A 27429-nucleotide genomic window follows, 5' to 3' on the forward strand; every position below is an offset into this window, starting at 1 on the left:
TTTTAAAGAGCCTGACGTAGTAACGGAGAGAGAAACTGAGTGTCCTCGGACCTGAACTCTAACTTTAGCCGTGGTGCCGACTGGCTGTGTGACCTTGAGCCAGGGAGTCTGGGGACCCTAGTCTAGGCTACCAGGATTCTGTTGCCATGTCATTTCTTTACTCCTGGTATGACTGTACCCCAAATCTATTTTAAATGCCAGTTCCCCATCTCAGACACATGCATGTGCAGTTTATGGAGTGAACTCCTAATCATTCTTCAAAACCTAGCTCAAATGTCCCTTTCTCCCACTGTGCATTCATTCAACAGTGATTTATTGAGAGCATACTGTGTGCTAGATGCCAGGGGCCTAGCACTGAACAAAACACACCTTGCCTCCGCGTTCCCACGGCCCTGGGTTTGTGAGGGGATCCCTTTCCTCTGCAGTCCCCGCCCAGGGCCTGGCTCAGTGGAATCGGAACAAATGCTCGCCTCTCTGGTCCTTCCATTTCTCTGGCCGTGCTGTGCAAGCCCCCTAGAAGACATACAGCAGGAGGGTCAGAAGCGGCAGAGCTGCTGTGGAGATGGTTCTGCTAGTAGTATAGTCACAGCAGGAGCTTGTGGATGTCCCATGACCTGGAGGTGCCTGATGGAGAATCACAGACTTCCACAGTCTGGTCCCCCCACCCTCTCCGTGCTGACAGCGGAGACGTCGCTGCTGCCGGGCCTAGCGTGTGATGAGGCTGAGCACACGCACAGCGGATCCTGTGATGGGCCCTGGTGAGCGGTCCCGGCAGCAGGAAGCACGTGTGCCCCCTGCGCCCCCCTTTCACCTGCACGCGGGCGGCAGGCATTTCCTGGCCATTGTTTGCAGGGGCTGCCACGGTGCTCGTTGCTATTTCCGTCCACCAGCCAAGCGGGGCTGGAGCTGGCCGGGCTCTTCCAGGCCCGCTTCTGTGTGCTGCTCTCCCAGGCCAGCATCACAGCCCAGGGAGAGGCAGCGGCAGGTCTCACCAAACCGCCTTCCACCCTATTAGCGATGGGAAGACGCAGGAAAGAAGATCCTCTGGTGTAAAAGTAAACATGGCAGTGCCGCGTCTGTGCACACGTGTGCGTTCACGTAGGGCTCTGTCCGTTTTCATTCTTCTTGGCCGGTACCGTTGTCTTAGGACAGTTTGTTTGGGGAGGTTGCCACTGTTAAACTAAGGTGCCCTGGCAGGATTCGGACGTGGGCACCCTGGGCTCAGAGGTGCACACCGTCTCCCCAGGATGTGTTGCGGAGAGATTTGATTCTTACAGGTTTCGTGTGGGAAGAAACTTGGGATCGTGTAGCGCGTTGGGTGCGTAGGCTCGGCCAGCGTTTCTCATCAAGGACTGAAGATCTGTTTTCAGCGGCTGATTGCTTCTGCTGAAGTGCATCATGGCCCCGGGTTGATTACAGATCTCGCTCTGCCCTCTTGGAGCAAAAGGTGTGTCTCCAAGATGAAAGCAGGGAAGTACAGTGAGATTAAGCTGGGAATGTCTCTTTTTAGCAGCATGGAGTAGTAACTGCAGCTTCCGAGTCTCTCGTTATTTTGTCCTCTCTCCGGTGTAACGTGTGTTGTCCTCAGATGTCTGGGGTGTGGGCGCTGGGGACACTGTCACCATTTCATGGCTTAAATCGCTAGTCTGGACTCTCCCGCGAGGGGCGGCCATCCGAGGGCGGGGTCCCCAGAGTCGGCGCCGCACCCTGGCTCAGTGGAATCAAAGAACAGATGCCGCCTCTCTGGTCCACGAGGGGCCAAGTCACCCAAGCCCGGGCTTGAATGAGCTGGAGGAGCCCCTCTTCCCTTCCTCTGCTGGCACCGTGCCCAGGGTCCGGACTGGTCGGGGTCGAGGGCGGGCGAGGCGCTGGGCGCCAGGGGGAGTCGGTGACGGCTCACAGACACTCTCCTTCCTTGTCCCACAGTGTGGGTCCTGCCACCACGACGGCCCCGGCGGCGGGGCTTGGACGCGGCCCGAGCGCTATGTACAGCGTAGAAGACCTCCTGATCTCCCACGGCTACAAGCTGTCCAGAGAGCTGCCGGCACCGCGCAAGGATGACGGCGAGGGGCGCCAGCCCGTGAGGCCCCGGGCGCCGGCGGGCCCCGGCCTGCTGAACGGCTGTGACGATGGCCCTGCCGCCTCCCCACGCGGCCAGGCCTCGCTGGGGACCGGCCGCCTGAGCGAGCCCGAAAGCCGCGGCCGCGGGCCTCGGAGCCTCGGGGAGCCCCCGAGCGCTGCTGCCGCTGCGCGGATTCCCGAGGCCGGGTAAGCTCCAGCTCAAGCCACCGTTCCCTGCGCCCCGGGGGTCTGGCAGTGGGGGTGTGAGTACGTCGCTGGCCGCCTCCGGTGTGGCTGGGGGCCTGGGAGGGGGAGGAGCAGAGCGGCGCAAGGCGGCGTGCGCGGGGACGCAGGGCTGGAGCAGCGGGCGTTTAGCCCGGAGCGGCGAGGAACCGCGTTCTGCCCCGCGGCGCGGCGTCTGAATCCTCAGCCGCTTTGTTCCCGTGTAATCTCTTCGTATCTCCCCAGCCAGGAATCACTTGAAAACCCTGGAGAAGCCCGTTTATGTCAGGCACACATTCCTAACACATTCTGCTTTCTCTTCAACATGCTTCAATATCTTGTACATTACACAGTTGGAAGACGATGCGCCTCCCCCACGCATGCCGAAGCAAACCTTTCTTCTCGCGTATTTGTGTAATTCCACTGGCCTCCACCCCATCTTTTCACACACGTGCACACGCACACGTCACGCGAACACGCACACGTCACACACGGGCCCTAGTGTGGAGATCGCGTCTGAATACAGCTGCGTCTGTGGGTGTTTTCTTAATAACCAAAAAGAGGGTGGACCGGGGAGGGTTGGTGGAGGAGAGGGGAGGTAAATTAGAGGGAATTTCGGCGGCTTTGCCCCAGAGCCTGCGCTGGAGAGGACTCCGCAGCCCTCACCCGGCAGTTTCAACCTAGGGAAACGCTTTGCCATTACTTCCTAAAGCTGTGTTTGCCTTTAATGCTGCCTGGGGACCAGGCTCAGGCCGGCGGAGGGGCCCTGCCTACAAAGAGCGCGAGGCTGGGTACAGCCACGCAAAACGGGCCACCCAAACCGGTGGGAGCAGAGGGCCTCTGTTTAAGGGAAACAAACAGACATGCAAACAAAAAGGGCAGTGAGTCAAGTCCAAAGGGAATGAACTAGCTTCCACCGTGACAGGTCGCCTTTCACAGGGAGGATCTTCCTTGTTGGCCGACAGCCTTCAGGGGAGGGATTTTGCTCTTACAGGTCGGAGCGTTCAGCACCTTGGTCACTGAGTAGAAGCAAAGGGGAGGACCCCTCTTCACACCCAGTGGAGTAGAAGCAGGTTTGTGTTGCCAAGTCAGAGCTGCCTCTTTGTGGAGGGCAAGCGTTGTCACTGATGGGGCGGGTTCAGGAGGGAACCCAGGATGGAGAAGGGCTTGAAGCTGCTTTTATTTAACCTTGCCCTTCAAAACCTGCCCTTATGTCCACTACTGCCTTTGCAGCCATATTCCCTGAAAAGCATGCCCACCGTGGGTTTTGCAGGAGGGTGATTGTGGGTATGTTGTCCGAGAGCCAGGACAGCCTTAGCTGCTGCCGCATGAACGCGTGCTGGGTTTTACCCCGCCTCCTGCGCTTCAGGTTCTGTGCTGAGTACACCTGCACCTTCCGCCCTGGGTTTCAGGGCACCGAGGCTGTGCCTTGCTCCTCCTCCTGCATTTCCTACAGAGCTTGCTACGTGCTGGGCACACAGTGTGTCCAGTATAAGCCCACGATTCAGTTCATCCATCCAGCCCTGTAACAGTTGTTGAGAAGCAGAAGGTTTAGTTTCTAACGAGGTAAAGACAGTGGCCTTGGAATCCCTGCACACGTGCCACGAGTGGGGTCCATCCCAGTGCAAAGGGCTGAATCAGAGATCAGAGTTGGGTCCCGCTTGGGAAGCAGTAGAATCCCCTTGAGGATTCCACGTGGGCACTGAGGCCCCCAGCCCCGTTCACAGCTCGCTCAGGGTTCCCTAGCCCTGTGTGATCACAGGGGCCTGGGAATCTCAAGGCCCTCCATCCCAGCCTCCCTCAGACCTGTAGGCGCCTTTCTTTCTGTCATAAGTGAAGGGCTCAGCTGGGTTGAGAGCAGCGCTGGGACGTCTTTGCCTGTTGACAGAGTTCTGAGAGATCTGGCCCTTCCCCCCCGGTTCTGAGGCTGGCCGGTTAACTTGGGAGGTGTCGAGGCGCTTTTGGATTGAAGGTTGCCTTGTAGGGTAGAAAGAGAAAATGCACTCATGTTTGCAAAGATCCATGCCAGCGCCCAGCGCCTCAGAGACCCGCTGCCCAGCTTCCTGGCTGGAAGTGAAAAGACGTTTTCTTTCTTTAGTGGCCAGTAGAGAACTGGAAAGAGGAGGCAAGCGGAAAGGTAGGCGGGAGGGGATTGTGTTTCCCTTTCAGAAGAAGCGTGCCTTGAGAGGAAATAAATAGGTGCTAATAGTTAAAGCTTAAAAATGTAAAGAAAAAGGAAACTGCCAAATTCTTTGGCTCCTGGGAATTCTGAATCTGGATGCATCAGTGGTACTCAGCCAGATCCCAGCCTTTAGTCACTTGGCGAGGCAGCCGTGGTCCTGCACCTGGCCTGGTCCCCACCGTGACCCTGCCGGGCTGGTCTCCGGGTCTGGGGGGCCGCTGGGCCCCAGGATGCGCTGTCCAACTCCAAGCCATCGGGGTGACTGAGGAGCATCACAGGGGCCCCTCATCCTGCGGTTCCTCGGTGGGGTGAGGTCTGCCCTAGGGAGTGCCCACACCACAGGCCGGTCCTCAGCACCCCTGGACCGCCTGGGGACGGGGGGCTCAGAGCAGTTTGGAAGGCCACAGGGGCCGAAAGGAGACTGGTTTGTTTTATTCTGGTGCAATGGCGGAGAGGTAGGCATGTTAGCAGTGTCGTTATTTTATAGCCAAGAGCCTGAAGCTCAGAGAATGTCAGTGACTCTGCAAGGGCCACTCACTCGGTGCTACCGTGGAGGGAAGCCCGGCTCGGGCCACAGCAGCACCGGGCCTGGCCACACTGTGCCTGGCGGGGCCCGTCGCCTGTGCTGGGCCATCCTCACCGCCTCCCCTGCCCTCCCTGCCCGTGGGCGGGGGTACCAGCTCCCACGCGCTGCTGCGCCCCTTCCTGTCTGGGGAGCTGCGTAGGGACGGCATCTGTGCTCCCAGGTCAGAGCCGGGTAGTGGTGCCGCCCTGCGCACACAGGCCGGGGCCACGGAGGTGGGGAGCAGAGTCGCCCGTCATCTGGGCATGGCTAGAACATCAGGATTCCGGGGTGAGAATGAAGAATGATGGGATTGATAACTCACATCACCTTAGAGTTTCTCGTGTATGAGCTGGTTATATACAGCAAAATGTTGAAAAAGAGGCGGGGAGGAACACGGAACAGATTTGGAGCCTGCACTAGGTTCCCAAATGCAGGATCCACGCTTCCTAAGTGGGCGGAGAGGCTGTGCTCTGAGCTGTCGCTATTGTTAGCTCGAGCGATCCCGAGCTCCTGGGATGGCAGGAGGGGTGCAGGACCGGCTGAACCTGCTGAGAAGCCCTTTGGCTCAAGTGGCGAGACCATTCTCCTTCGGCACAGTTTATCCAGAATGACGGTTAGAGTCACTGCTTTCCAAAGCCGCGTCCCACGTGTTGCCGAGACCGACCTTCCCAGGGCTGGCGACGCGACAAGCGTGTAAAGCGCAAACCCTGGCTGTGCGGCCCCGTCACCTGCGCCGTCGACCCCAGCTCTGAGGTCGTGGTCTTGGTGGCTTCGTTTATGCCGACCTTGGGGGACGGGCGGGGGGAGGAGGTGACAATCACAGGCTCAGCAGAACCCCCAGGGCGCCGCCTGGTCCCTGGCGGGAAAGCGTCCGTCCTTGTGGGTTCTCCGGGTGCGGGGAACCAGAGGCACCTGCGTGAGGGGAGAGGTGTGAGGATACCACGGGGTCTTGGCCCGCAGGACACGAAGACTGGCGGCCTCACCCGATGTGGGATGAGCAAGCTGGGCCCAGGACGGGCCACTAGCCCAGGTCTCTCCAGGCTGTGGCTCGTCCCTGCGGGACCCTCTCCGCCCGAGGTGTCGCCTGTCACTGCGTCTCCCTGCACTGCAGCTCCTCCGCAGACGCCACCAGCAGGTCCCACTTCCCGCTGACTTGGGCTCCCCGGGACTTCAGTCCCGCATGGAGGCAGAGGTTTGGCTCCAGAGCCCCCGCCGACTTCCGCCCTTGGGTCTTAGTTTAAATTTCCGAGAGAAAGTATGTGTAGTTTGGGGCAGCCAGAGATGTTTTGGGCTTGGTGAGCGTGCCGGCCCTGTCCTGATCGGCGGTCAGTGCGGCGAGGGGCTGGCCAGGGGAGGGCGGCTGGACGGTGGTGGGTGTCCGAGCCTCACCCGCTCTGGGCGGAGGGCTTCGGATGAGGGCGCTTCCCAGGCCAGGGTGGGCGCGGGGCTGACCGTGCACCCCACGCATATTTTCTTTTCTCTTCCCAGACCGTTGATTTAGGAACCCTAAAGCCCTGGCACGTCCCCCTTGAGTCATTCACTCCGCAGAGAGGTCACCTGGGTGCTAAACCACTCCTAAATGATCTCAGGGATCGGACTGGGGTGATGAAACTGGCTGTGTGAGAGTCACCCATGTGGTACAGAAGAAAACTCACGGGTCATGTCAAATGTCACTACAGTATTCCTGGGTTCACAGCAGGAAAACCGAGGATGTCTGTAAAACTGCAGACAGCGTTCTAGATGTCAGATGATTTAATGCTAGGTTTTTGTTGTGTCCTAATCTTGGCCGTATAACCAACAACAGATACTAACTATGTGCATCTTCTCTGTGGCCTCTCTGGCCTCCCCATGGCAACATGAAAATGATGCTTCTGAAAGCTGGTATTTACATCTGTGCTCAAAGCTTATAATGAGTAGACTTTCAGTCCTTCAGTTTATACCAAGTTTAATTATTTCTGCACATACTGCCTTGTTCCAGGGTGTGCTTGCCAAAACACACACACACACACACACACACACACACACAAAGATAAAGGGGAAACAGAGGAAACACGCAAAGGAGAAAAGCTAGCTGTTATCTATATGTGGAGGAAACTGCATGCTTAAATGCAAGTAGCCATCACTGAATAATACTCAGCTACCATTAAACTTGTGAAACACTGTTATCAGGCATGCCCTGTTTCCTTACTGTGTTTCCTTTGAAATGTTATAATCAGAGGAAACTGTAAAATAACGTAACATAGCAGAGGTCTGAATCTGAAAGTTGCACCACAATAAGCTCTTTTCTGCTCAGCCCCAGAAATCCTGAGAATAGCTTGTAATTATGTCCTGCCGTCAGCGCAGTCATAGCTAAGTAGAGACTCAGCAGTCTGAGAGGATCTCTGATGTGGGGTGAGGGGCCTCGCCTGGGGAGCCTTACATCTGATCAGTGAACATCGTTCTAGGTGGTGCTACTGGGTATGGTAAACAGTTCCTTTTCAGAGGCTTTTTAAGCTTCTCTCCAATCATATCCTGCTTATAATGGTTTTCCAAAAAAGGAATGCCTCGAGTTTAACATCTGTTTCCATGTATCTCTTTCTCTGTACAGAATTACACTTCCACAAACATCGTTTGTCTTGTAGCTGCTGCTTCATCTCCTAAGCGTTAGGCCTTGTTAGTTTGACCTCTTCACAGAGCAAAGTATGGACTGTGGGAGCTGGAGTGCTCATCAACGCACGTGAAGATTCAGACCTCCGACTTCCCCGTTGTCTTGTTGTAAACCCTTCTTCTGAGGCACTTTGTTCTTGTTCATCAGCAGTGTAAGCTTCCGGAAGCCCGGACACTGGTCCTCTCCCTGCACGTGCTCCCATGTTGCTCTGCCGTCACCATGTTTTCCCAAGAAGAATCAGGTTGGACCCTTTGAACGTGAGACTTCAGGGAGAACACTGGTGAGGAGGTGCTTCTAGAATTAGGGGGAAGACATCAGCAGCACAGCCAAGAGCTCCATTTGTCTTGGCAGCCACATTATCACCAAGAGGAGACTCGTTGGTGATGAGTTCCTTCTTTAGCTAGAGAACTGGGTTAGTTAGCAGGTGAGGAAATACCCATATATATCCATAAGGATATGTCCTTATTACGAGAACATGGGAAAATTCTGGAATAATCTGCCTTACCTAGTGGATTCATGAGAGAGAAAATGGGTCCCGGCTTGCTCTTCCTGCTTTGTTTGAATAGACTAGATAGTGGTTGGCTGGACATCATTGTTATGGACCCTCCCGTAGAGCCTGGCCGGAGGGTCAGGGTCTTGTGACGGCAGTCAGTGCGTCCTGACTCCCTGCTGCTGTGCAGGCCCATTGATTACAGCTTAGGAGAGGACAGTACGGGTCTAAAATAACCCCACTCGAAGACAGACACTCAACTTGTCTCTTTCCTGCCTGCCCCTCACCCCCTCCGTGTACCATGTGAGGCGAAGACTTTCGAAATGGATCCACTCTGCTGAGAATTTCTTTTAATGGGGTTCATGATAGTACGAATAGCTAAAAACAGGGGTTTCGTATGTTAGACACTCTGCCAAACAGTTGAACTGTATTAATCTCATGAAAAGGAAGGCGTTCGGACCATCCATTGGACAGGGGCGAGGAGTCAGAGGCCAGAGGAGGTGAGGCGTGTTGCCGAGGGTACGTGGTCACGAAGCCCTGCTGCAGGCGTCTGGACCCCCCCGCCGCCCAGCGCCCCAGGGGACGCCCACACACTCCGGGCAGCGTCCCCACCCCGCTCCCTGGTGGCGCCGCCGAGGGGCCCCTCGGTCCCGGGCAGCTCCATCGCCGGGGAGCCGCCCTCCTTGGGGGTCCGCCGCAGGTTCCCCGGCAACCTGACCGCAGGCCCTGTCTTCTCATCCCACTCCTCCCCACTTCAGCCCTTTCTTCCTGAAGCTGGGAAATCCATCAGAAGGGGCCAGGTCACCCAGACTAAGTGCAGGGCAGCTGCCCAGCCACTGGGGGGAGGGTCCCACATCTGGGAGGGAGGGAACGGCGTCTGCCCCACGTGTATCCCCGAGAACTGCAGCTCCAGGCGCTGGTTTGTAAAACGCAAGCAACGACCCTAAACGCCCCTCCCCGGAGCAGGGCCTCTTGGGCGGGGCCTCTGACTTAGGTCACTTGGATAAAAGGTCTTCACCAGACCTCGCAGAATCAAAAATCTCTTGAAGTCCTACCCCGAAGATGATGCAGAAAACTGCCGGCCGCCACGAGAGCAAGTTGTGTCCACTGCTGGTGACGCGGTCTGGTAGCCAGCCCCACGGCACAGCTTCCCCTGCCCAACCTGAGCTCATCTCTGTGGACCCTGGACCCGGGCTGAGGCGTTGAAACCCCCGGGTGGAGGACCAGACTCAGGGCCTTCCGTCCCCCGCGTCAGCAGATGTGCTTCCCGGGTGGATCTGCTTAGCTACCTGTCCGTGTGGATACCTAGAGCGCTTTGGACTGTCTTCCTGCCCCGCCCCTCCCCCATACGCTAAAGTTAGCATCATTCCTCAGTCCTGTCATTTATCATGCTTCCTCTTCCAGACCCACTGTTAAGTGTGTGTGTATCTAAAAAAAAAATAACCAAACAGTAACCTCCTGGAATAGTCTCCCTGGTCCTTTATTTCAGCTGAATCTCTAGTATTTATCATTGGCACTCACTTATCGCGACACTGTGAAAAGCAGGCGTAACAGTACAGTAGCGTCTGACCGGACGGTTGTGTGTCTCTTAGTTACCTCTATGCCAGTGCAACCTGCAGTTCTTGTTCAGCTTGAGCTTGGCTGAATAGCGATCTTTGTCCATTATGCTCCCAGAGCAGCTTTGTCTTTTCTGACTGATCTTAATTTGCGCTAACCTCTAAACCTTAGTCGTGATCTCTTCCTGACCTTATAGCTCCCCTTTCCAAAATTAGCTTATCTGTTACCCTGAGTCAGAGGGTTAGTCACACGGTGTAGTATACTGAATATACCACGGCACGCCGGAAAGTAAAATTGCAGGCTTCCAGGCCCAGAGAGGATTGGGAGGAAATTCTGTAGCACTAGATAGCTGACCGCATCCCAGAAACATGCCAGACACCCAACACTGGGCTGGTGACGCTGAGTCACTCTGAAGAGATGCCCCGGTGCCCCTCCCAACCTAGAAGGAAAGCGCTTCTCCTTCATGAGGTGGGAGGCCTTTTAAGCGACATGTACTACCCTCATGCTCAGACTGTGCCCCTGGGTAAGACTGACCCGCCCATCTGGAAGAGGGCGTGGCCTCTGAAGGAAGTGCCACCAGGGTTTCAAGGTCATGGGGCGGCACCAGCATCTGCTAGGGTGGTGGCCCTGCCAACGGGAAGAAGTCACTGGACTGGGGACCACTTGGGTGGGGCCTCCCGCCCTCCACCCCGACCTCCACAGAGAAGACGAGACTTTGGGGGCTGCCCTTGGGGGACCAGATGCAGGATTTTGTGGGGGAGGGAGGAGGGCATGTCCCCCCCGGCCGCAGGGTGTCGGGCACAGAGCTAGGCTGGATCGAGCCCAGGCGATCACAGGTTGGTGTAGCTCTGAGGACCGTGGGGGGGGATAATCCTGCAGTGGGTACAGCCATGGTTAAAAATCATGGCCCACGCTGCCCTTCTAAGTAGGCTTTCCTTTTTAAAAGGATGGTGGGATTTCCTGTTGCGGTTGAAAATGTCATGTGAACAGACAGAAAGGTCTCCTCACTTTTTTCATCATCAGCCTTTAAATATCTTCAGCAAATAGACCTGCCTCTTTTCCTGTAGACATGTTGTTATTCACATGTTCATGTTTCAGAGATTTTCCAAACACCGCGTATCAGTGGTTCTGTCGTCATCGTGTCTCTTTTCTGATACTCAGGGAGCTGCTCGCAGGTGTGGCTTCTGTCTCCTCTCTGACCTGTTCTCCCAGGGATTCTGTACAAAGACCCTGCTTGTCTCACTGACCTTGTCGACACCGTTTATTTGGGCTCTCACACGCCACTTGGCTTTCCTTATCTTTTTCCCACCCTGTATTAAGGCGTTCAGCATGTTTTTTGTGAAACGTCCCATTGTTAACGTTTTGTAAATGTAAATTATTAGTCTCATTTTTTAAAAAGAAAAATTTGATCTCAGCTTATTTTCTCAAAGGTACCGGAAAACACATTCTTGGCTTTGAAGCCATGTGAAGTGGCACACATTTTAGCTGCTAATGGACGTCATACACTGAAGCCAGTAAATATCCAACTTGATAACTTGTCTGAAGGAGAAATTCATTCACCAGAACTGTCACCACGTGGGTCCACGTGTGCCTGTGAGAGCCAGGCTCAGACTAGGTACAGACTAGATGTTTGTGAAATAATTGCTTTATAGTTTTCTGTGTCATGGGTACTCTTTAAAATAGATTACTTAAAGTTCTCCGGGTGGATGTGTGTTTTCTTGAAACTGGGATTTCGGTGTATTGTGCAAATAGAAAAACGTTTTGCCTAGAATGCTTAGCCGTTTTGATTAGTCACAGATGGCAGCTTTGACAAAGTTAAGGTGATAACGGAACATTTTTGGGCGGGGAAGAAAACTGGCCCCCTTACTGGCATAGGTAACTACAGCCTGTTTATATCCTTGTCCTGTTTATGTCCTTCTTTGTTTGTCTCTGATTATGTTCGTGCCCCAAACGTGGACAAATTGCACCTCAGGATTTCAGTCCCTCCTGACGTTTGCCGAGAAACCAGAATATCTATTGAGAAAGTGAGCAAAAGCCATGCAGTGTGGTTTCTTCTGTAAAAACCAGGCACCCCAGATGTTTACAGGTCTGTAAGGAAGCCCGCTCACCGTCAGCTGCAGAACAGAGGTGAGAAAGGAGATTCTGACGCCGGGCATTGACCACCTACTTCCTAGTGATTTATTTTACTCTCTCTTAATTGGGTCTGTGACAATTGTGACATCTTATTAAGCTGCACTTTTTGAATCTTGCCCTTGGACTTGGCATAGAGTCTAAGACCCTGAAGCCAGTAGGTGCCGAGGACCTTTGCACGGTTCATCGTCTGCATCAGGCTCCGGAGGGGCGGCCGTAGGGCGTCCCTAAGGGAAGGGACCTCGGCTTCCGGAGCTCGGCTGGTGGCGGGGGGCACATCTAGGAGGCCAGCATGGTGGCTTCCACAGGGACCAGTCCTTGTAGAACCTGACCCGAGGAGGGCTGTGCCAGCCTTCAAAACCTAAATGCTCGAATGGCCATCTGATGGCAACAGAAGCAGCAAAGAAACCGGCAGCTCTGCGCAGGGTTAAGGCAGCTTGCAGCGTGTGGGCAAAGTACATGCAGGAGTTAGACGGCTGTGCAGCAAATGCTTTGCCTCAAATTCACTTCATACATTTTCTACTTTTTCAGCCCATGACTCAGCTTTGCTGAAGTGGCTGCTTAAGTCATTGAGGTGGGGATGCAGGACCTGAAGAGCTACCCTCACTTCTTAAGGCAGAGAAGTAATTCCAGAATAATGATTAATAACAATAGTAACAACAGTAGGTTTTTACCATTTATTCACCATCTAGGCTCCTGTTGAACCGCCCTTCTTTCTGCCTGTGTGTTGGGAAGGGTGCTCCGGCAGCCCATCCCATGCAGTTGCTGGTCCCCAGGCCTCCACCTGCTGTGGCCGCACGGAGCTAGTGGCCCGGAGCCCCTCCCCGCTTTCCGTACCACCCTTGCTCTGCCGTCCTGTCAGCTGAAGAGTGGACTATGGTGTAGAAATCGTTCCAAACCACAAAATGTGGTTTAGTGACACCTAAGCACATAAAAAAAAAAAAGAGAGAGAACCAATGAGAGATTACTTTCACTTATCTAGTAAGGAAACAAATCGGCTGTCATAACCAGACACGGAAACAGTTCAGCAGGACCAGCTCTGCTCCACGCTGCGAGTGGGCGCCTACACGGGCCTGGCCGATCTGAGGTCGGATTGCACCACAGGGATAACGTGATCCCCTGATCTGCCGATTCCTTTTCTACGGATTGATTCTAAATAACCCGAGACGTGCTTAGTGTTGGTGAATAGCGTTTCTCAAAAGTGTTTTAGAACGTAAGCTACATGGATGTCTGATAGCAGTATGATGGTTAAATAAAGCACGTACACATGATAAGACTACTATTCTCCCATTGAAACTGTGCACGTGAGGAATTTGTCATTACGCTGGAAGAAGTAAAACATGGTGGCCAACTGGGCTTTATGGTCACATTTGTTGGGTTTGAATTCTTTTCCCACCACTTACAAGCTGTGTGACTTGGGAGAGTTGCTCAACCTCTCTGTGCCTCAGTTTCCTCCCCTGTAAAATGGGACTGACAGCAGTTCCTACCTCGGAGCGGTGCTGGTGAAGCTTAAATGGGTTAGGAAAGCACTTAGTAAGGACCTAGCACACTGTCACCACTATGTAAGTGTTGGCTGTCGTTTGTGCTGCAGATGTTGGGAAATGTTGACGTAAAACCAGAAAGGAGATCAACCCTAAGGCTGTTTGAAAATCCACATCCTCACACACACAGAGACTAGAAGATATACATCAAAATGACTGTCTCTGGGTATAAAGACTACGAGCGATTTTGGGGTTTTGTACTTCCCTATATTTTTCCACATTCTCAACAATGAGTGCGTGTTACTTTTATAATTTAAAAAGCACTCGGGACTTTTAGAGTTGGGACCCTTCCTGCTTAGCCCGTGGTTCGTCGAGGTAGTGGGGCGCCCCGGGCTTCCCCCCGCCTCATGGGCTTTCTGCATGATAGGCCTGGTCTCTGCCGCTTTGTAGGCAGGAGCTTAATATTTCTGCACAGTTTAGCGGTGTTGTTCAGATCCTTCCTTCAGCTGCAGTAGAGCAGCTCTAAACTCGGGCTGCCACAGTCATTGGAGGAGGTTTGGAAATATCCGGGCCCGGGCTCCTGGCGGCGCTGATTAGACCCCTGTCTGGGGGTGGGCCCTGGGCGGTGGTACGGCTTAAAGGCTCACAGGGAAACCCTGGTGCACAGCCGGGCGGTGGGCCACAGCCTGGAGCTGGCCGGCCGCAGGTGCCAGCATCCCTTGCCTGGCAGAGGGGTCTTCTCCGGAGCAGAGCCCCTCAGTCTCAGAAGGCGGCCCGAGCGTGTTTCCTACATCCCCTGAAGACAAGATGCCACCCTTGGGCATAGACAAGATAGACACCGGACCCTAACCCAGAGCTACTGAATCTGAACTTTTAGGGGCAGGGACATGGATAATGTGTATGTTTAACGAGCCCACTGGGTGGTTCTTACCTTCGGGGAGGTGTGGGAACTCTGCTAGAGCCTCCGTCTCATCCAGACGCTGGGAAGAGCTGGGGGCCCGCGAGAGACGCGGTGCCTGGCTGCCCGCCTGCCTCGGAGACTCTCACGGGGCGGAGCTGGGGTGCTGCCTGCGGGCGTGGGGAGGCGGGGCCCCCCCGACTGCCGTGCGCTCGTGGTTGACGCCCGCCGGCAGTGATGGTGCTCAGCGGGGGTGCTGGGACCCACGGCACAGGCAGCACCCAGGGACCTGGCGGGAGTGCCTCTTGCGGAGCCCCAGCCAGGCCTGCTGAGTCAGCCTCTGGACTGGGAGCCAGGGTCCTCGCCTGAGCGGCCCCCTCGTGATTCCTGCCCACACTCAAAGCGGGTTCCCAGACCCGCCCCCAGAGAGCAAGCGGCCGTCCGGCCTGAGCTGGGGATGGAGTCCCGGGCCCAGGGCCACACTCGGGAAGCCCGGTCCCTTCGGGCATTTCAGAGCCCTGAGCTTGGCCTCGCTCACTTGCATGCGAAGTCCTGAAGTTGTTGTGCGCAGCTTGTCTCTAGGCGCGCGATGGCAGAACAGCTGGCTGCCTTCCAGCCCTCATTCGTGGGCCGTGTCTTCTTCCAAGTCGATGTGCTGGGGTTGGGAGTGTTTTGTTTTGTTTTTTTTTTATAGTCCATTGCTTTTTTTTTTTTTTTTTTAATTTTATTTATTTATTTATTTTTGGCTGCGTGGGGTCTTCGTTGCTGCGCGCGAGCTTTCTCTAGTTGTGGCGAGCGGGGGCTATTCTTTGTTGCAGTGCGCGGGCTTCTCACTGCGGTGGCTTCTCTTGTTGCGGAGCATGGGCTCTAGGTGCGTGGGCTTCAGTAGTTGTGGCACACGGGCTTAGTAGTTGTGGCTTGCGGGCTCTAGAGCGCAGGCTCAGTCGTTGTGGCTCTCAGACTCTAGAGCACAGGCTCAGTAGTTGTGGCTCGTGGGCTGTAGAGCGCGGGCTCAGTAGTTGTGGCTCTCAGACTCTAGAGCGCAGGCTCAGTAGTTGTGGCGCACAGGCTTAGTTGCTCCGTGGCACGTGGGATCTTCCCGGACCAGGGCTCGAACCCGCGTCCCCTGCAGTGGCAGGCGGACTCCTAACCCCTGCGCCGCCAGGGAAGCCCCGGGGTGTGGTTTTCAGCAGTCGCGGCCCAGGCAGGCTCCCTGTGCGCGTCCTCGCTGGCGTAACCGCGTGCCTCTCTGTCTCGCAGGCTCCGCCAGCAGCCCCCGGCCGGCCGCAGCCGCACCTACCGGAGGAGGGAGCAGGAGGCCCGCGAGGAGCCGGCCCGGGCCCCCAGCCCGCCCGCGCACGCCACCCAGGGGCCCCGGGAGGCTGGAGGAAGGAGCGAGGACGTGATGAAGAAGGCCCTTGGCGAGGAAGGGCTGGGACTGGCGGGTCCCGCCAGATGGCAGAGCGTCCGCGTCGGAGGCCAGAGCCAGCCGCGGAACCCGGGGGGCCAGATGCCGGCTGGCGTCGGGGAGAAGTTGTCCCAAGACCTGCACCCGTGCGTACTCGGAGGCCACGGCTTGACCTCCCAGAGCCCAGGGACATCCCAGTCGCTGCCGAGAGTTCTTTCCCCCGAGGACCTGAGCTGCGTGGAGATTCCCATCCCGCTGAGCGACGGGCACTTGCCGGCTGTCCCTCAAGTGCCATTTCAGCCTCCAAACGGTGCTCGCGATTTGGAATCCACCAGGAACCCCGAGAAGGGCGGCTCCTTGGCCCCCTTACCCCGGCCTCGGTTTGGGAGACCGCTCAAGCCTCCATCTTACGGCTCCCACCGACACTGTAGGGCCGGCGCGGAAAACGGCAGCTCCGCGGACAGCCGGCAGCCGGACTCGCCTGCTGCCCCCTCGGCCAAGGCGAACGCCGCCGCCAGGCAGGAGCCGTGCGCGCCCGACCCCGGCCTGGAGCCCCCGGTGTACGTGCCTCCGCCCTCCTACCGGCCGCTCCAGGCCGCCGCACCCGCCTGCCCGGGGGAGGCCCGAGGGCGGAGGCCCGAGGGCGGAGGCCGCCGTGCGCAGCGGCGCCCGATGGAGAAGGATGCCGCCGGCGGCCAGCCCCCTTGGGGCCCCCGGGGAGCCGGGGAGGAGCGGGGGCCCGGCCTGTGCTCTCCTGTCGGGGTCCTCCCGCAGCCCCGCCCCGCCACGGCTTGTGACGGCTCCGTCCTGTACATCCCCTTCGACGACCCACGGATACGACACATTAGACTCGCCCGACCCCACGGGTTCTGGGAAGACGTGAAGCTGGACGGCCCTGTCCCTGCCCCAGAGCCGGCGCCTGGAAGCCTGCAGCGGGAGGCTGCCGTTCGGGGCCCCTCGGGGAGCGAGAGCCGCCCCACCCCGGCCGATCCCAGCGCCCCCTGGCTGTGGGACCGGCTCCCCAGGGGTGGAGAAGACGGTGGCTTTGCTGACCAAAGAGACGCCTGCGTCGTCACTCGGAGTCAGCGGCCCGACGTGCGCGAAGAAAGCCCCGTGTCCTCCCCGAGCCCCCAGGGCGAGGGTACCTGCGAGACACAAACCCAGCTCAGAAAGTTCGAAGCTGGGCTGCAGACCAAGAAAAGTTCAAAGAAAAAAATGAGCGAGACCATATTCTGTTTGGTTTCCATCCCAGTTAAGTCAGAATCACATCTGCCAGCTACAGATACGAACAACAACGACTTGAAGCAGAGCGCGGATAAGAGGCCTGGGCCCGAGAAGAGCGCGGCTCTGCCAGAGCAGAGCCTGCTGAGCTTGTCCTCCACCGACCTGGAGCTGCAGGCGCTCACGGGTGGCATGACCGGGAGGACGGAGGAGCTCTGGGAACCAGACCCGGGGGGCCCCGGAGGAGACCAGCCAACCGACGGCCCCAGGTTCCCACAGCCTGCGAAGCACCGAGCGCTCGCGTGTCCTGGCTCGTGGCCCGGGCAGCAGTACAGAGACCAGCAGACGCAGACCAGCTTCGCCCAGGAATCCCACAGCCCGCGGCCCCTCCCCGGGGAGATGCGGGGAGGGTCCCCCGACGCCGCGCTGCCTCCAAGATGTTTGGACGCCTTCGGGGTTCAGATGCACGTGGCGCTGGCGTCCAGTGACCAGAGCCAGAGGCCCGGGGCTCCTTCCCCGAAAGGCCAAGGGGGGCCCCTCAGCCCGTGCAGCGGCAGCGCCTTCTCAGGGTCTTCCTCGTCCAGGAACCAGGCCCCCAGCCCGGGTGAGCCACGCGTGGACGGCCGTGGCCGCGGAGGCAGCCCGGTGCCCAGGGCCGAGGTGGTCAAGGGGGCGACCACAGGCCCCTGCAACAGTAGACAGCCGTTCGGGCAGTTCCTCCTGAAGCCCGTTAGCCGCCGCCCCTGGGACTTGATCAGCCAGTTGGAAAGTTTCAACAAGGAGCTTCAGGAGGAGGAAGGGAGCAGGGACGGCGGTGGCGACGGCAGCGGCAGCGAGGACAGTGAGACAGAGCCGCCCTGGGGAGGCCGTGCCCAGCCCGCGCCCGAGCGCCCAGGCCTCCCGGAGGGCAGGGCACCCGAGGACCCGGAGCCCAGGCCGGGCAGCGTCAAGGGCAAGCCCGAGAGCTGGGGCGAGGGGGCGAGGCCTCGGTCCCCCGGGCCCCGGCAGGCAGAAGGCAGCGGACGCCCCGCGGGGCCGTCGCCCCCCGGGAGCTGGATGGCGGAGGAGGGGGACCGGGAGGTCGAGGCCGGGGTGCCCGAGCCGGCCGTCAGCCCGAGGCCTGCGAGACGAGCAGCGTCTTCCGGGCCGAGCGATGCCGGAGCGGGGCCCCCGCGCGATGCAGCGGAACCGAGGGCGCCCCCGCCGGGTCGGGAGCTCCGCGGCGGGCTCGCTGCTGCGGAGCTGGGCGCCGCCAGCGCACCCACGGCGGGCGGCGGGGAGCAAGGGGCCACGGGGGCCCCGCTCTCTCTGGCTGGCAAGCCCCGAGGCCTGTCGGCGCCAGACTTGAGGTCTGTGGGGCTGACGCCGGGGCCGGAGCAGAGCGCCGGCCAGGTAGCGGGGTCTCCGGGGGAAGCCAGTGCAGTAGAAATACCCCCAAACGAGTCTCTCCAAGCCAGGGCTGCCAGGATCCTGGGCATTGAGGTGGCCGTGGAGTCCCTGCTGCCAGGCGCCCGAAGGACAGGGCAGAGCCAAGACCCCGAGGCCGACGGAGGTGCCCGCAGGCTTGAGGCCCCCAGGCAGGAGGCAGCGGCCGGCCCAGCCCAGCGGTGTGACCCCGCCGCGTCCGCCGACGCCTTCTACAGCAGGAGGCGGTGCGGCTGGACCGAAAGCCCGCTGTTTGTGGGAGAAGGGGCCAGCGCCCGGCAGGTTCCCCGGGCCTCGGGGCCCGCGGGCGTGGACGGGGCCGTCGCCAGCAAGGCCCCTGAGCCTCAGCCCCGCCCCCAGGAGTGCCAGCCCTTCCATCCCAAGGACGTGGGGACAAAGCCACCCTTCAGGTCCACCTTGTTCCATTTTATAGAAAGGACCCCAAATTTGGCAGCCTCAGAGAAGAGGCTCCGAAGCACGTCCAAAGTGATTGAAAGTTTACAGGAGAAACTGGCGTCCCCCCCGCGGAGGGCAGACCCCGACCGCCTGATGAGGATGAAGGAGGTGAGCTCTGTGTCTCGGTTGAGGCTCCTGACCTCGCGGGGCGCAGACGCTGCGGAGGAGGCCGAGGAGCCGAAGGCCGAGAGGGGCCCCGGGGCGCGGCCGGGAGGCCCGGGGGCTCTGAGCGCCAGGCACAAGCTCTCTGACCCCAGGGGTGCCCTCCCGCTGGAGGAAGACGGGCATCCGACAGCACAAAGGGAGGAGAACGGCGGTCAGGACTTCTGGTGCCCAGGTGAGGATCGGGCAGGCGGGCGGGCGCGTTCAGTGTTCATTTGACGTCCCGAGAGCATCAGAACACAAGGTTGGTGGATGCTGACACCTGCAGATTCAGAAAAGGTGCAATTGACCCTGTGCATTAGGGGCCAAAAGAGTCTTCATTTTACCAAGAATCATCCAGAAGCTTTCCTTAAAAAGCGAGGTCTTATAGTGTATGTTAAATGATCCAGTCTTGATAGAAATTATCTGTGTAAGCAACTAGGTAAAATTCCAGACATAAACAAACTTGGGGGCCCCTAACTGTGAAGAGGTCCATCAGTAAAGTATTCCAGCTTTAGTGCAGGCCCCTTGACCAGTCTCGTAGGAGACCATGGCATTTGTACTCTGTATTCTCTTCCCAAATAATAGCCATTCACCCAGATAACCCTCGTTGCTTTATTAACCTAATGGGAAAAGACGTACCAGTCGATCCAATAAACTCCCTGCCCCGTGATTCTTGCAGAATCCTTTGTCCCCATTTTTATCTGTTTTCACCACCACACCATTCATAAGACTTGAGAGGTCTAGAAAGAATTAGCAGTTTGCTTTTCTCAGTACCCACCTACCCCTGGAAGTTCACCCGCCAACCCTCTTTCTTCCAGCCCCTGAGCTCCGATGGCTGAGACCCAGGGGAGCTGGCTCTGGCCGCAGCATCCTGCAGGCCCATGAGTCCTGCGTCCTCTCACCTTCACGTGTCCCCTGAGCCTTCTTCAGCATGTAGAACCACAAGGCAGGTTCCCATGACAGCGACAGTGACGCCCCCAAACACCTGTTCACCCTCTCGGCTCTGACATGAACAGGCGAGAGAGCCCTTGGCATCTCTGTTTCAGGCATGTCTGTTTCAGGCGCCGGGGATTATCGATTATATACCCTAGACACGATTAGAGGAAATTCAAAGTCCACATCATAAACTACCGACTAGAAGGGCCCCTTCTGCTGGAAGGGTGAAGCGCGCCCCTTCCTCAGTGTTCCGGCGCTGTCCCCGGACCCCGACCCCAGCCCGGCCTCATCAGCCAGGCCCTCCCATCTGACTAGCTGCCCCGACCGGGTGGCCCCCAACCCTCGCTGCTCTGCTTCCTGTTTTGAAATCCAAGGGTTTAAAAGGAGACGGAGAAGATCACTGGTTTCAGCTGGAAGAGTCCCGAAACTTTGGTTTAACAAAAAAATCTCCTTGGCGCTTTTTCAGTTTTCCCACAAATGCAGAGTGATTCTTACGAGCCAACATTGCTCCCACCCTCACACAGCATCCATGATCGAAAGAACTCATTTGTCGGCGCCCTCTTGGGTCATCTGAGTTGACAAAGTTGGTCTTTGCTGCGGAAGAGAATACCAGGAATGTGGAGCCTTTGCCGTTACGGTGGAAAGAACTCCATGACCCATTTTGTGAGCCATCGGGATTTGTCAGGCTGCAGCATGAGACCCTCTCCCCCCACCAAAAATAGGCCCCCTGGCTTTAAAGTGCTGGTTAAAAGGACATCGTCACAGGCTTTTAAAGTGCGTTTCTTTATCTATAAAATCAGGATGATTTTTGTCAGTGCTCCTGAGAATTATAAGGATTTTTAAAGTAAGACACATCCTGTTATAAGGAAAACACCGGTTTGTAAAGATCGCTATGCCTCTGTCCATGGCCACGTATTTCGGGGAATATGTTGTTACAAAAATTTTCTAGTTCAATTCAGTACTCCCTCAATTCGTAGCCTGACCCTTTGACACGTGAATGGGGCCAGATAGGTGTCTGAAATCACCTAGGTAATGTTGATTTTCGTTTTAGCCAGCCATTCAAACTCCACCCCACCCCCATGACTTTTATATTTTTTAACCATAGTTTCCAACAGTTCGAGACTTTGATTACTTTTTTGTCTCTCCATCTGGTGCATTTGTTATTGACGCACAACAAGATGAGCAGAAATCTGAAGGCAGAGAGCTCCTCGTGGTGATAGTTACCTCGAGCTTCCTGAAGTGGCCGTATAGCACGACCCACAGGGGCGATTTCGCGCACGTGCAGCAGCTCAGGTGACGCCGTCAGCCTTTCAGGTGATGGTCGCCAGGCCTCAGTATTCAAAGCCAGTCCTTCTGAGAGGTCTTTGATTGACATAGTAAAGGCTTGTTGCTCGTAAGCTTTTGGACTCTTTCCTTTTGATGTATTTTATCATTTTAGGCACAAGAGTCATCATCTCCGTCCCCGCCCAACCCCTGCCTCTGTCACCCCAGTGCGCCGGACCCCCTTCACTGCCCCTGAACTCACAGGCCGCTTAAATTCAGATTTTGTTCTGGAATTTTCCAACAAGATTATACCGTGTATATCTGTAACAACACACACACACACACACACACACACACACACACACACACACCCTTCTAGAAGCTTATTATCTATGTTGTGTACCCATTGTGTCATAAAGACTTTCCTTCAGCTTAAAGATGGTCATTTCAGTGAACATTTTTTAGTGGTTTTTTGGACTCTAGCTAAGAAGTCAGCAGCTCAAAACTAATTCAGGTCATAGAATCCATCTCTGCTGGATGGATTACGTTCCAGGTCAGAAGTGTAATCCTGGCACATCAGGTCCTGCTGGTCCCATCAGCCTCTGCTGGCTGCTCTCCTAATAGAAGTTCAGGAGAAGAGTAGGGGGAGCCTATCTGCTTGGGCCCGCGGTGGGGAACCTGAGGCAGTTTAATGATGCCAAATAATGCCGTTAGAAGGCTGGGCGTCAGCACGTCCTCAAGGGCAATAGCTTTTGAGGGTGTTCCTACTCGAAATACCCACGAGGGCGGGCCTTAGTGATTTGTCTTCACCTGAAATGGTGCCCATGGGAACCAGGATTCCAAATACCGAGGGTAATGACTTCTCTGTTCTCTGGACCTCTGCTGGCCGGTGTGGTAGCCCCTGGTCACACATGGCTCCTGAGCACTTGAAATGTGGCCTGTCCACATTGAGGTGTGCTGTAAGCGTAAAACACACGCCAGAGTTCAAAGACATTCACCCCCAAAATCTAAAACTTCTCAATAATTTTTATACTGATCACCTATTGAAATGATAACCTTTTGGCTTTATCTGGTGAAATAAAATACATCATTGAAATTAATTTCACCTATTTCCTTTTGTTTGCTTTAACACGGCTACTGAAAACTTTAAAATAACATGCTGTGGCTCACGTTATATTTTTATTGGACCTCGACCCCCCATGATCTGAAGAAGGAGCCCCTTGTTCTACAGAAATCTGTCCGTGGCCCCCTGTCTCTGGGCCCTCAGCTTCCGCAGTGGCGGTCAGGGAGCAGGCATGTCCTGTGGAGGCCTCTCCGTGCACCCGCCCTCGGGTGGGCTGCTCGGGGCCCCGGGGCTGTGTCACTGGAGGCTTAATAGACACACAGCCTCTCCAGGCCTCTCTGCTGCCGGCAGTGAGCCCACCCGCCTCATTCTCAGCGGAGAAAAGGGCATCTTTGCTCACAGGGGGTCCCTCCGAATCCACGTAAGATGAGGCCGATTGAGCACAGAGATGTAGCTCAGCTGCCACCCCACGCTGTCACGGTGGCTGTGAAGCGTGGACCCTCGGAAGGCGGCTGACTCATCGGGAGCTCTGCTTGCTTCCAGACCGAGGGGCACTTGGTGCAGTAGATGTTTATAGAGCAGCAGACTGCTTCCCACAGGAAGAGCCTGCCCTGTCTGGCTTGTGGCATGCGGCTCGAGTGCGACACACGCTGCCTTAGTCATCGCGGTTGTGGTGTCTTGTCGTAAACACATCGTGGGCCGTCGAGAAGGTGTTCGGAGGAGGCGGCAAAACATTTTGCTGCCAGAGGGGTGGGCCTCCGTGCGGCCTCCAGGATGCACGTGGTCCAGAGGCTTTGGGAAGAGATGGCTCTGCAACAGCTGTAGTAACTGCCGAATTGTACCACCCCTCCAGGTTTCCTACGTGTTTTCTCTTGAGAACTTAGGAACCGTTTGAGCTGCCGTGGCAGGAAATTCTGACCATGGGAGCCACACGCGTAAGCCTCAGGTTTGCCTGGACCCCAGAGATCTGTGGCCCCCGAGGGCCTAGCCACAGCCCTAATGACGGTCTAGGACGGTTGTTCTTTCGTGTGGTGTCCCGTTTCGGAAACCCAGGCCACCTGGGCCCAGTGTGTGTGCCTGCAGAACAGATCAGCGTGGCAGCCCAGACTCCCAGGGCCTGCTGGCGGCTGTCGGGTCAGAGACAGGAGCACCGTCATTGCCAGCCCAGCTCTCAGGGTCTCAGGGTCCTCAGGCCCTTCTGGGACATCACTGATCACAAGGACACGCATTCTGCAGCAAGGTTTCCTTAGAGTCGTAATTTACACGCACACGCAATAAATATCCTCTTTACCGTCAGCTAAGAGCGTCACTGCTGCTTTACAAGAGTTGCATTTAAAGTTAATTATGCTCCACTGGGAACAACAGGAAGGGACCATCAAAATACTAAGCAACTCCCATTTTTCCGTCTGTGATTAGGTAGTGGTCATACACGTCCCTTTAAAACAGCCTTTAGACTGTTTAGATAGCTTTTTACTCCGTAGTGAAAAATACCAATAAGATGGGTGAGATGTCTGAAAATGAACGTTTCTACACATGTGGACTTGGTTCCCTAAACATATTTATTTCTGGTCTGAGGATTAAACAGACAACAGACCAGTTGAATATACCGCTACTTGTCTTTTGTTTTCTTTTTTGCAGACTCGTACGACCCTAGCAGGGTGGAGAGGGTGTGATGACGCGCGAGTGGGGTGCGGGGCTGTGTCATCTGCTAACGGAGTGATCTCCGAGCTGGCCTCAGCCCCGCCGCCCGGGAGGAAGCTGGGACCCTCGCTGTGATATCCTGTCCCCACTGCCGCCAGGAAACTCATCAGCCCTAAAGAGTCACTCTGTGGAAGTAAAGCAGTAGTCCGTTGAAACCATCTGTTTTTATAGCACGAAGAGTTAATACCTATATTTAGAAAAGAGTCACAAAGACCCTCCTTAATGATGGGTTTAGCCAAGCTGGTAAAGAGTTTGGTGTTAATCTGGCTGTATGTGAAAACTCAAACGTGGATGATATGATGAATGATTTTAAAAGGACCGTGAATGTCGCAAAACCCCCTTCGCTTCCCCGTGGCCTGCGGTCCACGCTCATGTCACGGAGTTTGGAATGTAGGCCGTTGCTAGTGTGTCAGCACTTTGAGTTCTGGGGAAATGTGAACGCATATGTATGATCCATTTCTCATCAGTCTGGCCTTCTGCTGAAGTCACTTTACGTATAAGTAACTTGCCATCAGAGAATAAAGCTGTAGCTTTTAAGTTCCCGAAAGATTAAAACTTGTACCATAATGAACTAAGAGTGTTATTTATCTGGCAATGAGATACTTTGATCGTTTGCAAACATGATGTTGTCTGCTTTGCACTCAGTATTATCTATTTTTATTTCCTGTATGGATGTTTAGAAATTCTTTATATGAAAAATAATTGCTGGTTTAAAATAGACCATTTTAACAAAGTAACTATATTTCTTTTTACAAAAATGCTATTTTTCTATGATGTAAACAATTGTTAGGTGGCAGATTTTTAAGGAAGTTTATTGTATTTAAGAGTCTGTATCCCTTTGTGTGAGAGGAACCCAAAGAGGGTTCACATTTGCTTTAAAGCATATAGCCCTTACCCGTTCACAACTCTGCTACTTTTAGTTTATCTTAGAAAGAGATGTCAATATAGGCATTTTTCAGGGTTAATAAAATTAACTTTTCACAAAGATTTTTTTACAAATAGAGCTGTACGGTTATATTTGGAAATAACCCTCTTAAAACCAGCCAACATCCTTATGACAAATTTTTGCTGCCATATCCACTAGAATTACCAAAAAACATAGTTTCATCTTTGTATGTCTGTGGGGATCCGCCCTGAGACCATACTTCCCTTCTTCCCACCCCGCCCCTTTAAAGAAATATGTATTTTTATCTAGAATCATCCTTAATTAGCGTCTGCATAGTTTTCAAAAGTGCTAGAGACATTATATGTATGCCATTACAAAAGTATTATGAGGCCTATGTATTCTACTGTTTACTATTGCATTAACCTGCACAAAGTTTATGCATTTTTTATGCATTTGTCACTTCTTTCTAAGTCGGGCGTTCTTGTGAGCTAACATTTCCTGAATGGTTTCTTGTCTCCTCCCTCCCTCCTTTTCCTCTCCTTTTTTTTTTTTTTTTTTTTCCTTTCTTTCTTCTTTCCTTCTCTCTCTCTCTTTTTCAGAAACCACCTTATCTATTTTTAGGCATTTCAAATTCCTAAAATGTGAACTATTGGGTGGTCTGCAGTTTGGCCCTAAAATGACTCTGGGCTTTCATGGCCTGTTTTTATCTGTACCTTATGATTTTATTTCATCAGAACTTCATGTATTTGGATGGTAATAAACAACACAGAATCCAAGCAGTCCTGAAAAGTCTTTTCAAACACACTTCTCCGCAGCCTTGGTTCTTACCTGTTACTCATAGTCACTCCTTTCCAGATTTTGGTTCCTGTGAAATTAGAGGACTCTCTGCTTCTTACAACACCCGGGGATGACGGGCCAGGCCTCTGCCAGGAATGGCTGAAACTGTTTTTCCCAGGAAAGATGTCGTGGGGAAGAGGCCGCTTGACTCTGCTGTAGTTGGTGAACCACGGGGGTCATCTGGTAGCACTCAGTGAGGGCGGCTCCTGGGGGGGGGGGGTCCTCGTGGGGTGTGCCTCCCTGTTAAGTGCAGATGAAGGAGGGCATGTGTGTATATACGTATGCACATAGACACATGCCTGTGTCATCCATGTACATACCTCTTAACGGTTCTGACTTCCCCTTACATTTTTTTTTTTTTTAAAAGAGTTATTTATTTATTTATTCATGGCTGTGTTGGGTCTTCGTTTCTGCGCGAGGGCTTTCTCTAGTTGTGGCAAGCGGGAGCCACTCTTCATCGCGGTGCGCGGGCCTCTCACTATCGCGGCCTCTCTTGTTGCGGAGCACAGGCTCCAGACGCGCAGGCTCAGTAGTTGTGGCTCACGGGCCTAGTCGCTCCGCGGCATGTGGGATCTTCCCAGACCAGGGTTCGAACCCGTGTCCCCTGCACTGGCAGGCAGATTCTCAACCACTGCGCCACCAGGGAAGCCCTCCCCTTACATTTTGTTGGTCCCATCTAACACTTCTTTGAACCCAAAGAATCCAATTACAGCTTATTCCTTGAGAGAAAGAGAAGGACCCTAAAGGGAAGAAATTACCAAACCTTATGTATATCACAAACCAACCAAACTGCGACACTCTTCCTTTCTTCTGAATTGTTGTATCATAGCATTCTGAAAGCGTTCTGAAAATGTAGTGGAAGTTATCAGTATTTATACTTCTAACCTTAATTTCTGGATTCCAGCCTGTACATAAGTCTTCCAGGGGTGGGGAGGTGTGGGGATGGTAACTTTGAAAATGTGGCTTTTAAACTTGCATATTCTGAGGTAAATAATACAGTCTCTAATCAAAAATAGCTTTTCCAGGGGTTTTGGAGTTCAGCTGATTATTCTTTTATTATTTCTGTTTCTTATACACACACAACCCTCTGTTATCATTTGTGGCTGGAAAAGAAGTTTTCATATTTTGTGTTTGTCATTCTTTTTCTCATTCAGATGACTTACTATTACTGTTTAATAATTGGTGGCTTATAAAATCAAAAGTTCTAATTTTGGCTGTTTGGACTAAAAAAATTATATGAGGAATCACATTTGAAATGTATTTGTATTTCTCGATTTGCAAAAGAAAGGGAAAATGTTGTTAATATAGCTGCAATTACCTTTCTTTGAAGAAAATTTCTGAATGATTGAAAACCAAATATCTTTAGTATCGTTTTGAACCTTCCGTTTCTGCAGACCACAGAAAACACCTAAGGATGCACAGCCCCTGATTGCATCTTCAGAATCCTTTTCCACGTTGTACGTTAACTATTTGGGTTCCTTTTTTAAAACTCCCTTAAAAATGTATGCGCTCTCTGAGATCCTGGCTTCCTTCTGAGAGTTGTAGGTTGAGGTTTGATTCATGTGGAGATTCTCAGTAGATCTTTTTTTTTCCACGTGACTGTTGGTGAAGGGCTGTCTGTCGTTAATGGAAGTCCGAGTGTTTGAACTCAAATGACTCTGAAACTAGACACCGACCGCTTTTTACAGCAGTGAAATGACCTGCTCTGATAGCACCTTGGTTTAGGCCTTCTGGGGAAAAGTGATGAATCTGGTCCTCTGTTGACACGACTCCTTCCCAGCTCTGAGCAAAAAGGGCTGATGGAAGATAAGATTAACCCACCACCTCATCCGTGACCCTCCAAGATTCTGTTTGTG

At 54.6% G+C, this 27429-nt stretch overlaps 1 protein-coding gene across 4 annotated transcripts in view; it reads left to right on the plus strand.

Moving 5' to 3' along the window:
• JCAD (junctional cadherin 5 associated) overlaps nt 1-25512 on the plus strand; it is a 37758-nt gene extending 12246 nt beyond the window's left edge. For 2 of the 4 annotated variants that reach the window (XM_059909362.1, XM_059909367.1), the window contains exons 2-4: nt 1927-2268; nt 15494-19080; nt 23788-25512. In XM_059909362.1, the coding sequence (XP_059765345.1) occupies nt 1985-2268; nt 15494-19080; nt 23788-23822 (3906 nt within the window). In that variant the 5' untranslated portion in view covers nt 1927-1984 and the 3' untranslated portion in view covers nt 23823-25512. Of the gene's footprint in view, nt 1-973; nt 1089-1277; nt 1448-1926; nt 2269-15493; nt 19081-23787 lie in introns of those variants that run through there. The other 2 variants (XM_059909373.1, XM_059909380.1) reach the window with 2 other exon arrangements.
• Nucleotides 25513-27429: the final 1917 nt, after the last annotated feature.

Source organism: Balaenoptera ricei, chromosome 2 (assembly GCF_028023285.1).
Source record: "Balaenoptera ricei isolate mBalRic1 chromosome 2, mBalRic1.hap2, whole genome shotgun sequence".
In the NCBI taxonomy this organism is placed as follows: Eukaryota; Metazoa; Chordata; class Mammalia; order Artiodactyla; family Balaenopteridae; genus Balaenoptera; species Balaenoptera ricei.